Raw genomic sequence first — 15,145 nt, 5'->3', positions numbered from 1 at the left:
AGGCTGAGGGAACCCCGCCTCCATGCACGAATTTCATGCACCAGGCCAATAGTCTTATATATATAAAAGCCTAAGCGACCATTCGACTGCTCGACTGGTAGCTATGATGCACACTGACCACCAGGGGGCAGACACTCCAACCGATAGGTTAGCTTGTTGCTGGGGTCTGGCCAATGGGGACTGGGCTAGATGGGCCTGACATGCCCTGGAACCCTTCCTCAGTCCCTTCCTGCTCAGCCAACCTCCCATGGTCCCTCCCCAGCTGGCCAGCCCCAATTGGCCCCAATCAGGACTGGGCGACATGGGCCAGACACACCCTGGAGCCCTCCTGCTGTCCCTTCCCACCCCTGATTGTGCACTGGTGGAGTCCCTCAGCCTGGGCTGTGCCCTCTCGCAATCTGGGAACCCTTGGGGGATGTCCACAGGCCAGGCCGAGGGACCCCACCGTTGCACGAATCCATGTACCGGGCCTCTAGTATGCATATATGCATAACCCATGGACACAGACAATAGTGCATCGAAGGCCTGGGTGTGGGTGAGGGGCTCAATGGGTGGAATAAAGGTTACATCTGTAATACTTACAACAATAAAGATAAATTAAAAAAAAATAAAGACATTTCAAGAAGTGGGAAGAGCAATTTGTTTTTTGCAGGAAAATGAGAGTATGGAATAATTCAGCCAAAGAGAGCACAAGAAAATTAATGAGTTTAGGATCAAGAGCTAGAATACTGGCCAGGTTTGGAAGGTCCATAGCATGCTAAATTTAGATTTTGTTCTGTTGTTGATGAAAATTAACGAATTTTTAATGGGGAACTTATTTACTCAGATTTCCATTTTGTAAAATATAGTCAACTGTGAAAAAGAGTTGGAGAGGAACAAAATTGTAGTGAGACCATTAGAGCAATTATTATATTCATCAGTGTTAGGCATGATGAATTAGGGCAGTGGCAGTGCAATGGCAATAATATAGATGAAAAATGTCTTAGGGCAAGAGGACAAAGCAAAGGACTTTGAAGATTAACTTTATTTATGAAGATTTAAAGTAATTATGTAAACAAGTGAGACATAGTTTTTTGTTAATATATTTTTGTAGGTCAAGTTTAAATAAAAATTAACAAAATGTGCTAATTTTTTTTCTAAGAATTTGAAATCCTGAGTGGTATTTTATATTTTACATATGTGTAGTTTAATTGTAAAGGATACAGTGCTTATATTTTCAATACTTATAGAAGTTTAAAAGATCATTGGTTTCTATATTTTTTAGGGTAATCTACAAATTATTGGCTTCAAAAAGTGAAAGTATTTGGGTTCAAGCTCTGAAGGTTTTGGGATACTTTCTGAAGCATTTAGGTCACAAGTAAGTAGAAGTTTTTTATAATGAATAATAGAAATGTCTACTGAAATTGTATTTTTACTCCTTTTGTATCTAATTTTACATGCAATCTGACTGGAATAATCTTACAATGGAAAATAGCTTCTTATGGTAAAAGTTGCAAAAATATTTTATAAGACAATATTTATTAATAATAGATTATATAACAAATATCACAATTTCAGTAACATAGTGTATTTCTATATTCTTGCTGAAAAATATTGTTCATTTTGAGGATATAATAAAATATTTCATCAAATAAAGTAAAGCACATATGGATAGGATTTCAATGAAAATTTACTTGTATCATGTATATTAAAATTTCCTTAGAGCTGTTTCTTTGCTTACATGCTAATTCAATATTTTATTATTTGGTACATTGGGCTTTACTGGCATTGGCCTTATTGATCACTTTTGTGATTTAAAAGTCCTAAAATATATTTTTCCCCCAAAGTCCAGAAGTCAGCTACTTTAAAAGTCACCTGCTGATACAATAAGTTTTTTACACTGTTTTGACCACTGTATGATTACTCTTTTTTAAAATCCATTTTCTATGCAAATGAGCCAGCCAAAATTAGTGCTTTTATTGAAATACTAGTAGCCCTGCACACAAATCCGTGTGCCAGTAGCTTGCTGCCGCCCTCCAGTATCCGTCCACTGCCCTGCCCTCCTGTAGTTCCCCCTCCCTCCACCCCCCCTCATAGCTTGCTGCCCTGCCCCCTCCTGTAGCTCTCCGCCGCCCACTTGTAGCTCGCTGCCCCACCCTCCTGCTGATCCATGATACTGTCGTTACTCGGTCAGTCGTTATGCTTCACGGTATAATAACCATTTGCATATTATATCTTTATTATATAGGATTGCCAAGTGGGATTCCTGTCAGAACCTTACTTTGGCAGTTCTTTTTAGTGTTTAAATTTACCAAGAGTTTACTGATAACACTAATGAAAACTGCACAAAATCCTGGTAAAAGATATTATTTTTGTTTTGGTATCAAAACAAGATTTAAGTAAGGGGGAATAAAGATAGCAATGATACAAAGACTAATTCAGTGTAACCAGATTGTAGGAAAAAGTTACCTATTTATGAGGGAACAGTATATAGATTACTGAGAGTGAGAAACATATATACTTTAGTATTAAGAGAAAAAGGTTGCTTATTTAAAGAAATCAATTAGGAGATATTAATAAGAGATTCTAACCAAGATGCATCTCTTGAAACTTGTAAAGAAAGCACATTTAAAAATATAGAAATGTGAAAAAATTGCTATCGAGTACATCATTGTGATTAGAAATTTTACCATATGTTAAAAAAATAAGAAATAAATTATTTGCTTCTGAGGAAGGACAACTACTAACAGAATTTCAAGAAGTTGGAAGAAATGGTAGGATAACATGGAAGTATTGAACCACGAGCTTACGTAACTTTGGGGAAAAAATGAAGGATAAAAAACTTTCACACAAATAAAAATGAAATCAGAAGAAGGTCAAGGAAAATTGTGTGGAAAGCATACTAAGATACAGAGAAGATGAAATTGGAAACAGCAAATAATATGTATTGATAAGATTATACCAAGGATTACACAGAAAATTATTGACCTAGAAAACACAGAAGTTCCAACAATAGCATAAATGGCATTTTCAAGTAAGAAAATTTGGACACTGGACTAAACAAATATATACAGCTGTAATTTAGTGAAATCCTAATACAAGATTTTGCCATATGTACTGTTTATCAGGGAAAATTTCTTGAATGATCAGCACAAAAGTATACTATTGGATTTAAATATAAGTAAAGAATACTTTGCAGTATGCAAATAAGGAGAAAAAATATATTGAGTCTTGCCTTAACTTTTCTACAACAACCTTCAATACAGGTAACGTAAAGCTCCAACCATAAGGTACTGAAATGAAGAAAATGTGAGATGAAGGATACTTGAAGCATAAAGGGTGCTGACAAACAATTTTTAACCACAAGTAATTGTGTTTTTCTGAATAATACTTAAGGAAATTTCTGGGGCAAGAAATGAAGTCCAGCCAGTTAGGCAGACTACAGCTAAGGACTATTGGAGAGTAATGCATTAATTTAACAGTAAGAGCAAGATTAAAACAAATGTTCAAATTAGAGTTGCAGACCAGAATTTACTTTTTATATGATATAATAATTTAGAAATGGTACGATTATAAGAAATTGGGAAATGACTGAGGAAATATAGAAAGTGGAGTAGATCCAAAGAGTCAAATGATATCCATGTAAGCTGACAAATGAAATAGTAGAAATATAGGCTTATTGGCTAAATTTGATGACAGAAGAGAGGGAAAATTAAGAGTAAATATGATTATCATTGCTTATATTAGGAAAATATAGAGGACCTCTGATTCCTTTATACTTACAAAGATAAGCAGTTCAGTAAAACTGTGAAGCTTTCAAAAGATTAAAGAGAAAAATTGCAGTTCTATATTCAGTAAACATCCTAAAATCAAAGTGAATTAGAGAAATGCTGAAAATAAAAGGATGAGTAAAGGTATACCACATAAATACAAATGATAAAAAAGAAGTAATCATGACTTAATATTGGAAAAAATCTAAAAGACCAAAAGCAACAAACAATATAAAGAGGGATACTTTAAATTATCAAAGGGTGAAACCTTCATGAAACAGAAATGAAAGGGGAAGTAGACAAATACTACGTTTAAACATTAAGACAAACTTTAATTTATTGATCTTGGTTCAAAACAAGTGTAGAGAGAAAGTACTATAAATAATAACATAAATCTGATTAGTATGGTTTGAACTCTGTATCGTGTTAATGAGGACTACGACTTTAAGTGCCCAAGGAGCATATATAAAAATTAGAGAAAAATTTCAAGACATAGAAACAAAACAGGAAAGATTAAGATTATCTTATTAATATGCAATAACATTAGAAAATAATAACAGTCTGGAACCAAAAAATCTACTTAGAAATTTAAAATTTATTGTACAATATTTGTGTCAAAGAGAAAATACACACTGCAATTACAGAAGTTTTAGAAAATAACTTTAAAAATTATAACATATAGCTGAAGACCTAGCTATATATCTTTTTAGTGGTCTTGGAAACATCCTTGAAGCTCATTTTTTGTTCTATAAATGAATAAAACCACTGTGCTTCCTCATTTGGTTTTAGACTCAGTCAGAGCAGATATAAAGTGGTTAATTATAGTATACTGCCATGTGATAATTTGAACAGTTAGCAAAAGGTAATAGGTACAATTTAACATACAGTTTTGATAAATTCAGAACATTTCTTTATATATGATAAAATATTGATCTTAAATAGTTGATATCAAATAAATGTGAAATACTGGCAGCATTCATACAATAATCTAATCATTACTTGTTCAAGATTTGAAACAAATACAACACCCAATTATTAGGGAGGAGAAAATAGGTATCGTTATTTATAGGTGGTTTTATTACATACCTAAAAATCAAAAAAGAATAATTTTTAAAACTGCTAAAAAATGAGATACTACCTAAACTCAGCATCTTAGTTGTATATGGAGGAATTGTTTGTCTAACAGAGAATCTGACTGGGGTTCAGAAATGAAGCTAAACTGAAGTCTGTGTGGGTTGGTCCTTTGTAATAGATAGCATATAATTTATGTGAAGTGCTTGGAATACAGGTTGTGAGATAATCATATACTGTAATTGTTAACTGAACTAGAAATAGGTTTGGCATCTGTCATTACAATGGAGAAGTATGTTCCAAATAATATATGCTACAAATTCTCCCACCTGAAGATGGAATTTAAGTCTTCTCTTCATGAGTATTGGGTACATTTACTGGCTTTCTTTTAAAGAATAATAAAACCTGGCAGTGATTTTCACTATTGATTAAGGGTAATATCAACAGTCATATACTTCACCTTTATGTTATTCTTCTAAAAAATAAATAACCCTAATATAATCCAGAGAAAGCCTCATACAGCCCCAAATTTTGAGATACATTCTATAAAACATTTGACCAGTCCTTAAAACTGTTGAAGGGCATGGCAAACAAATAACAGGAAACTCCCACAGATCAAAGGAGTATACTAGTAAGGATATATGAGGATTAAATGAAAGGTGCAATCATGTATTGGATCCTGAATAGAAAAAGCACATGAAGGAAAACTGTTGAAATATAAACAAAATCTGTATGTTAGTTGATAATATTATACCTCTGTTGATTTCTTAGTTTTCACATGTGTACTATGTTATGAAGAAGTTGGGTGACTACTAGGTAGGAATACTCTGTACTGTTGTTTAGCTTTTCTATAAAATTTAAAAGTTTCCAAAACAAAATACATGTATATAAATTTTAGAACTCTAACTTGGGTATATGCTTGCCTATTAAAATAAAATGTTGCTTCAGGGAGATGGTCTGATTATGGTTATCCTCAAAACAGAATTCTAAGAAATGGATCAAATACATGTTCAGAATGCCCAAATTCTAAAGCTACAGGGGACTTCTGGTCAAGATGACAGAGTAGGTGATCTCTGTGCCCTCCACCTCCCACAACTGCATCAAAATCACAAGTATATTATAGAGCAACCATTACTGAAACCACCTGAGGACTAACTGAAATAAAAATCTATAAGGAGACAAAGAAGAAGCCACTTGGAGACTGGTAGGAGAGATGGAGACATAGAACAGAGAGGTCACATACCCACAGTGTGGTAAGAATCAGAAGAGGTATATTGGCTGCATTGTTTTCACCTGAGAAATGAGTGGTCCCAGCCCCAAATGTAGCTCTTCACACCAGACAAGCAGTGTTGGGAAGAGGAATCCTCATTATCATCTGACTGAAAACAGCAGGGATAGCATCTGAGTAAGATTGAGGGCTGCTAGAGACCAAGTTGATTATTTTGAGGGGCGCACACGTGGCCTCTCACTCACAAACACTCATTTTAAGCTTCAGTTCAGAGGCAGCAGCTTGAAAAGCACCAGGGACATAAATACAGGGAGGAACTGAATTGATTAACTTCAGCATGAAGGCTGGAGAGGCTCGGATTGGGGTAGCTTTCTTCAGGGACAGAAGTGCTGGCAGGCATTATTACTTTGTTGAACTTTCCCCCCACCAAGCTTGCAGGCTCAAGCTGGGATCAAATCTGAGCTAACATTGTTCACCTTGTGCTGGTAATTTCCTGAGACCTGGCCCCACACAACTCATACACTGGGTCGAAACCTTTTTCTATCGCTTTTCCATACCAGCAGCCTGCCTGGGCTCATGCTGCAGACTTTCCCAAAATCTTTTCAAGGTCCACAAATCCCAAAGAAGCAACAGCTAGCCTGGCCATGCCCTCTCCCTCTTGCTAAGCAGCTCCAAGCCAGGCACAACATAGCAACTGGTCTCAACTTGCATTGTAGATTCCACCAAGTGGTCCCAAGCCTGGCATAAATGGCAGCCAGCCTTAGCTTGGAACAGAGCTTCAACTAAGCAGTGACAAGCTTGGCAAAAGTGGCAGCTCGTCTCAGGTCACATCATGGTACCCACCAAAGGGCCCAAAGCTCTGTACTAGTGGCAGCTGGCCTCAGTTCATAGCATAGCCTCTCACAAGTGCCTCCAAGACCAGCACAAGTGACAACCAAACACAGCTCACTTTCTAGCTCCTACCGAGCAGCCCTAAGGTGGATACAAGTGGTGGTGGACATTGGATTGCACGGGAGTCCTCCCAGAGGCTCCACAACAACACCACGTGGTGGCTGGCATTTTACCAAACAATAACACTGCCCACCCAGGTCCACAAATGACACATCTAAAAGGCAGATTCCATTGGCACCGAACCTTGTTAAAGTGACTCCTACTAATCAGGTCAGCACCCACAGAACATCCTGTCTGCTATAGTAGTCTTCACAACCAGTAAGCTTGAAGGTCAGTTCTACCTACTGATGTGCCAACAACAATCAAGGCTTACCTACAACAGGAGGGCACATATAACCCACACAAGGGACACTTCTGGAGCACCCGCTCAGGTGATTAGGGAGAGTGTGCTACTGGGCCCCACTGGAAACCTATATATAGCCACTTTGCTGAGCCTGGGAGACATAACAGATATCTCTAATAAATAGAAATGAACACAGGGGTGCAGCCAAAATGAGGAGACAAAGAAACATATCTCAAAGGAAAGAACAAGAAAAAACTCCAGAAAAAGAATTAAGTGAAATGAAGGCAGGCAGTGTACCTAATACAGAGTTGAAAACACTGGTTACAAGTATGCTCAATGAATTTAGGGAAATAATAGATGAACTCAGTGAGAAATCTAACATAGAGACAAAAAAAACAAAAAAAAAGATAGAAAACATATAAAAGTACAGTCAGGAATAAAGAATACTGAAATGAAGGATATATTAGAGGGAATCAATATCATATTACATGGAGTAGAGTTTCTAGTCAACAATCTGGAAGACAAAGTGGCAGAAAACATTCAGTCAACACAGGAAAAGAAAAATAATTTTTAAAAATGAGGATAGAGGAAGGGGCCTCTGTGGCAACATCAAGCATATCAGCATTTGCATCATAGGGGTACCAAAAGGAGAAGAGAGAGGCCATTATCCCTGGTGAGCATAGTAGATGGAAAAATTCTCAACAAAATGTTAGCAGTTTGAATTCAGCAATATATTAAAAAGAATATACACCATAGTCAAGTGAGAATAATTTCCGGGATGCAAGGTTGGTACAATATCCACAAGTCAATTAATGGGATATACCTCATTAACAGAATGAAATATAAAAATCATGCACTCATGTCAGTAGATTCAGAAAAAGTATTTTACTATATCCAACATCTGTTTACAGTAAAAACTCATAGGAAAGTGGGGCTATAGTGAACATGCCTCAATATTATAAAGGCTATATATGACATATCTGCAGCCAGTATCATACTCGGGTGAAAAGTTGAAAGCCTTTTCTTTTAAGATGCGGGGCAAAACTAGGATGTGCACTTTCATCACCTAGCAACAGCAATCAGAAAATAAAAAAATAAATAAAAGGCATTAGAATTTAAAGGAACAAATAAAACAGCCATTATTTGCAGATGATATGATACTATATAGAGAGAATTCTAAAGATTTCACCAAAAACCCGTTAGAACTAATAAATGATTTCAGTATAGTTGCAGGATACAGTATTTATATTTAGAAATCACCAATAAAATACCAGATATTGAGAAAAACCCATTTATAATTGCATCAAAAAGAATAAAATACCTTGGAATAAATTTAAGGAAGGTGGTAAAAAACCTGTACTTAGAAAACTATAAGATATTGAAGAAAGAAATTGAAAAAGGTACAAATAAATGGAAGAATATCATGCTCGTGGATAGGAAGAATTAACATATTTAAAATACCTGTACTACCTAAAGCAATCTATAGATTCAGTGCAATTCCTGTCAAGATACCAATGGCATATTTCACATAAGTAGAACAAATATTCCAAAAATTTATGTGGATCTATAAAAGATCCCAAATAATCACACTAGTCTTGGGAAAGAAGAGCAAAGTTGGAGGAATCATACTTCCTGATATCAAACTATACTACAAGACCATAGTAATAAAAACAGCATGGTATTGGCCTAAAAACAGACATATAGATTATTGGAACAAAATAGAGAAATTAATCCACACCATTATGATCAGTTAATGTATGACAAAGGAGGCAATAATACACAATGGAGTTATAGACAGTCTCTCTAATAAATGGTAAACATGCAAAAAAATAAAACCAGACCACTTTTTACACCATATGCAAGAATAAACTCAAAATGGATTAAAGACTTAAAAGTAAACCCAAAACCTTAAAACTTCTAATAGAAATTGTAAGCAGTATACTCTTTTTTATTGCTCTCAGTAATATGTTTTAGGATATGTCTTCTTGGTCAAGGGAAACAAATTGAAAAATAAACAAGTGGGAGTATATGAAACTAAAAAGTTTTGCATAGTGATGAATATCATTTAAAAAAAATGAAAAGCCATCCTACAGAATGGGAGAAAATATTCCCCAATGATGCATGCACTAGCGGTTAATACCCAAAATATATAAAGAACTGATACAACTTAACTCCATATAATCCAAACAGTACAATTAAAAAATGGGCAGAGGAAATAAGTAGGACTTTCTCCAAAAGGGACCTACAGATGACGAAAAGACATATGAAAAAATGTCAAAGTTACTAGTCATCAGGGAAATGGAAATTAAAACCACAATTAGGTATTACCTTACATATCTCACAATGGCTATCATCAATAAATCAACAAACACTAATTGTTGGGGAGGATGTGGGCCAAAAGGAACCTTTGTGCACTGTAGATGGGATTGTAAATTGCTTCAGGTGCTATGGAAAACAATATGGAGATTCATCAAAAAAATTAAAAATAGAACTACCGTATGGCCCAGCAATTCTACTTCTGGGTATTTATAGGAAGAAATTCAAAACAGTAATTCCAAAGATCCATACACTCCTGTCTTCATTGCATCATTATTTATAATAGCCAAGATAAGGGCACAACCCAAGTAACCACTGATAGATGAATGGCTAAAGAAGGAGTGGTACATATATATAATGTAATATTACTCAGCCATAAAAAATAATGAAATTTTGCCCTTTGCAACAACATGGATGGGATCTAGAGGGTATTTATTATTCTAAGTGAAGTAAGTCAGATATAGAAAGACAAATGCTATATTATTTTACTATATGTAGAATATAAAATACAACACAAACAAAAATACAAGATAGAAGCAGACCTATAGATACAGAGAACAAATGAATAGCTGCCAGATGAGAGGGGTTTGGGGGGACTGTGTGAAAAAGGTGAAAGGATTATGAAGTGCAAATTGGTAGTTACCAAATAGTCTCAGGGATGCATAGTACGGCATAAAGGATGTAGTCAGTAATATGGTCGTAACTGTGTATGGTGTCAGGAGTGTACTGGACTTTGGGGTGGTCATTTTGTACGGTATATAAATGTCTAATCACTATGTTCTATACCTGAAACTATTTTAATATTGTATGTCAACTATAATTAAAAATTTTAAAAATATTTTTTAAATGCTCTATCATAATACAGCTATGATTATTTTGTTTTATAACAATTTAAAACACATTATTGAGTTTTCATGGAGGAAATAAAAATTCTCAACCAAATATATTTGTCTAAAGTCTTAACTATAAACATTGTAACTTCTGGGTGAATTCTTTAATATGATCACACTATAAAATGTATTGTTGCCATGGCCTGTGTTGCTCAGTTGGTTGGGCATCGTCCCATGTACTGTTACTGGTTTGATTCCAGGTCAGGGCACATACCTGGGTTGTAGACTCGATTCCTGGGAAGGGGTGTGCAGGAGGTAACCAGTCAGTGTTATGCTCTTAATGTTTCTCTTTTTCTCCCTCTCCCCTTCTTTCTCTCTAAAAAGCAATAAAATAAATAAAAATAAATAAAATGTATCATTGATTGTTAAATGAATCAACTTGCTGTCTATATTAGTTAGTTTTAGGCCTTTGTAGACATTTGTTTAACTTAATGGTTTGTTTATTTGTTTATTTTTGAACTAGTTGAAATTAGTTCAGTATTTTGGCACAGCCAGTTATCTATTAACAAAAAAGTAATAATGTAGATTCTGGGAGTATGACAGTTGTGATGAAGCTTTCTTCCCACCTACTCTCAACTCCAAACTGTTTGGCTCTCTTAAGGCAAATGTTGGTTTCTGTGTGCTCCTCAGTACAAAAGAGTTTTGGTGTGCAATTGGGGTATTAGCAAAGAAAACAAGGCAATTGGTGGGGAATTTTCTCTCCCACAGGAATCACAAGCAGCTGAAGAAGTATGGTAGAGGGCTAAAGTAAAGACTAAAACAGAAAATCTTGAGAGGTGTTTTACTCTCAGAGATCTCTGGCCCCCAGTTTGTCTCCTCTATTTCGTTCCCTTCCCCAGGAATGTTATTGTTGGCTTGTGTGTAAGTGACACCAGAAAGCTGAGATGTACCTGAAATGATGGGATGAATCTTCCCTAACCATCAAGTGATATTGGAGTGCTAGCATGTTGGCTCCAGGGCTTACAGCAGGCTAAGTTTTATACTACAGGTCACTGTGTTTAGAGGGTCTTTTGCCTTAACACACCTGCAGGGATCCCATCATGTAACATTCACAACAGTGAGATCTGACCTGAACTGTGTCAGGTCAGAAATTGAGAAATTGAAATAACTCACTAAAGGGGCCTAGCATCCAGAGACAGGAGAAAAGAAAGAATCATCAAACTATGTACTCATTGAAATATAACTGGTGGTGAAGGCTATGGTGGTACCTTTGAATTTTATTTTTAAAAACAGGATATGAGGTTCAAGTAGGGCACCAAGGTCATATTCTGCTTCTTTAGCCTAACTGCAATTCATTCAAATAGTGTGATGGAAGATCTAAAAGTGTGGATCAAAAATACAAAGGGAGAGAAAAGATAAAATTGTAGAAAACAGGTGATTGAGTGTGTGACAAATATGAATTATTGGAGAAAAATAATGGACAAAACATGATATCCTGAAACACTTTGTATTACTAAAAACTTAGAAATGCTGGATAAAATAAACCATGAATTATTTTAGAAGTATAACCGACGACACAAAAAGGAAGTTCTCAAATGCCAAAAAATGAAGATTAATCATAATAGGAGAAACTATTCAAGATAATATTAAAAGAAACTATGAAGCTTAAAAATAATCAAAAGTAGCTTTTAGAGTGAAAGGTTAGTGATTAAAATTGACAACTCCATGGACATATTAAATAGATTCATAAAACTTAAGAAATAATTGGTGAACTTGAAGTTAGAAATGAAGTAATGACCTAGAATATAGCACCAAAAGAGAAAACAAAAGTTGAAAACTAGGAAATGAAGCTGAGAGATATGGAGAAAAATGAATGGTTTCATAGAGCAAAATCCTGAGGAATAAATTTAACCAAGGGGGAAAGTGATCTGTACACTGAAAGCTATAAAAATTGGCTAAAAATTTTGAAGAACATACAAATAAATGGGAAGATACTGTATTTTCATAGATAGAGGAACTGTTGTTAACGTGTTCATACTACCTAAAGTGATCCACAGTTTGAATGGAATTCCTTTCAAAATTGCAATGGCATTTTAAATAGAACAAACAATCCTAAAATTTGTATGCAATCACAAAAGACTCCAAATAGCCAAAGCTGTGTTGAGAAAGAATAAGACAGCCTTCACATTTCATGATTTTAAACTATAGGGTGGGATAAAAATAGGTTTAGAGTTGTGACTACATGAAACACAGAGTTTATTCTTGTGTTATTTATTAATTATTGTATTATTTAACATGTGAACAACTATAAATCTTTCACTACTTACTATGTCTATCAAAGCTGTAGTAATGAAACAGTGTGGCATTGCATAAATACAAACAGACACAGGTCAGTGGAACAGAACAGATCCAGAAATTAACCCATGCATATTTGGTCAATTATACGACAAAGGAGCCAAGAATATACAGTGGAGAAAAGGATACTTTACTTAATAGTGGAGTAAACAACCTAATTGTCTACAATCAGGGGTCCTCAAACTACGGCCCGTGGGCCACATGCAGTCCGCCGAGGACATTTATCCGGCCCGCCGGGTGTTTTTGCCGCCGCTGCCTGTCCTGCTTAGCAGCCGACTTAGCAGTGTGCATAGGAATTTGTTCATAGTTTTTTTTTTTAAACTATAGTCCGGCCCTCCCAACGATCTGAGGGACAGTGAACTGGCCCCCTGTTTAAAAAGTTTGAGGACCCCTGGATTTTTTATACATTCATCCATTGATGGCCACTTAGGTTGTTTATATTTCTTGGCTATTTGTAAATAATGCTGCAATGAACTTGAAGGTACAGATATCTCCATATAAAAGTGGAATATTATTCAGGCCTAAAGACTAAGGGAATCCTGCTATTTGTGACATCATGGATGGATCTTGCGACACTATGCTAAGTGAAATAAGGCAGACAGAGAAAAACAAATATTGTTTGATTTCACTTATATGTGGAAATCAAATAAACCAAATTCATAGAAACAGAATGTAAAAAGTGGCTTCCAGATGGCAGTAAGTGGGGTGTGGAAGAAATGTGTGAACTCAAAAGATACAAGCTCTGAGTTATAAGGTAAATCAGTCTTGGGGATATAATGTTCAGCATGGTGACTACAGTTATGAATATTGTATTGTAGCCTGGCTGGTGTGGGTTAGTGGTTGAGGTCACTGTTCCAGTACCATTCAGGGCACATGCCTGGGTTGTGTGCTGGATTCCCAGAAGGGAGCATGCAGGAGTCAGCTGATCAATGATTATCTCTCATCATTGATGTTTCTATCTCTCTCTCCCTCTCCTCTTTCTGAAAATAGTAAAAATATATTAAAAGAAAAAGAATACTGTATTGTGTATTTGAAAGTTGCTAAAGAGTGGATTTTTAAAGTTTTTATCACAAGAAAAGGAAATTCTAACTACATAAGGTGATGGATGTTCATTAAACTTACTGTGGTCATCCTACCTAATAATAGACAAATATGCAAATTGACCGCACCTTCGCTACGTCCAAGCCACGCTCACCAGCCAAAGCACGCCCACCAGCCAATCAGGGTGAGTATGCAAATTACACAACCAAGATGGCGGTTAATTTGCATATGCTGAGGGAGGGAGGAGTGAAGACTGAAGACAACTTAGAAGGAAGAGGGAGGAAAAGCAGAAAGCAAGGTGGCTGCCAGAGGGAAAGCCCGGGCAGGGCGGGGCGGGGCGGGGCGAGGAGGGCGGCAGTGGCGCGTGAGTGCAGGTGCTGTGGCCGCAATGGTGGCAGCAGCGGCAGCGCACGCAGCCACAGTGGCCGCTTGCAGGATTCTTCCTGCAAATGGGCTACTAGTCATTTAATAATATACATATATATCAAAGCATGATGCTTTACACCTTAAAAACTGGAAAGAGGGTGAAAAAAACTTGATAGGCAACTGTAACAAATGCACCACGATGGTGGGAGATGTTGATAGTGAGTGGAAGCCATGAGTACATGGAATGTGTGAGTTCAGGGTTTATATGGGAACTCTCTTTATACTCTCTGCTCAATTTTGCTGAACCCCTAGACTACCCTAAAAAATAAAATCAATTTTAAAAGGGTGTGTAGAGGGGGGAAGTTGATAGGCAAATAAAACAAAAATGTTTACCTATTTGGGGAGTGGGGGAAATAAGAGAGGGTATGGCCCTAACCAGTTTGGCTCAGTGGATAGAGCATCGGCCTGCAGACTGAAGGGTCCCAGGTTTGATTCCGGTCAGAGCATGTACCTTGGTTACGGGCCCATCCCCAGGAAGGGGTGTGCAGGAGGCAGCTCATTGATGTTTCTCTCTCATCGATGTTTCTAACTCTCTATCCCTCTCCCTTTCTCTCTGTAAAAAAATCAATAAAAAATATATTTAAAAAGATAAAATAAAAATAAGAGAGGGTATGAGTTGGGTGTGAAACTCCTCTGCACCTTTTGATTGTCACCATTTAAATTTTTATTTTTTTAAAAGATTGCAGTTGATATATAATATTATATTAGATTTAGGTGTACAGCATAGTTACTAGACATTTATGTATATATATAAAAGCCCAGCAACGTTTATAGTGGAACGACCAGAACGACCGGTTGACCAGTTGCTTTGATGTGCACTGTCCACCAGGAGGCAGACGCTCAACTCAGGAGCTGCCCCCTGGTGGTCAGTGTGCTCCCACAGTGGGAGAGCTGC

General features: G+C 36.3%; 1 protein-coding gene across 2 annotated transcripts in view; it reads left to right on the top strand.

The window, feature by feature from the left end:
* The window catches only part of NBEA (neurobeachin), an 896,160-nt gene that overhangs the window by 219,209 nt on the left and 661,806 nt on the right, over nucleotides 1–15,145 (top strand). For both annotated transcript variants that reach the window (XM_028135810.2, XM_008158996.3), the window contains exon 17: nucleotides 1,265–1,357. In XM_028135810.2, the coding sequence (XP_027991611.2) occupies nucleotides 1,265–1,357 (93 nt within the window). The remainder of the gene's footprint in view (nucleotides 1–1,264; nucleotides 1,358–15,145) is intronic.

Source organism: Eptesicus fuscus, chromosome 8, assembly GCF_027574615.1.
Source record: "Eptesicus fuscus isolate TK198812 chromosome 8, DD_ASM_mEF_20220401, whole genome shotgun sequence".
Classification (NCBI taxonomy): Eukaryota; Metazoa; Chordata; class Mammalia; order Chiroptera; family Vespertilionidae; genus Eptesicus; species Eptesicus fuscus.
Note: the sequence above shows the minus strand (reverse complement) of the source record. Positions and strands in the feature narration are given on the sequence as shown.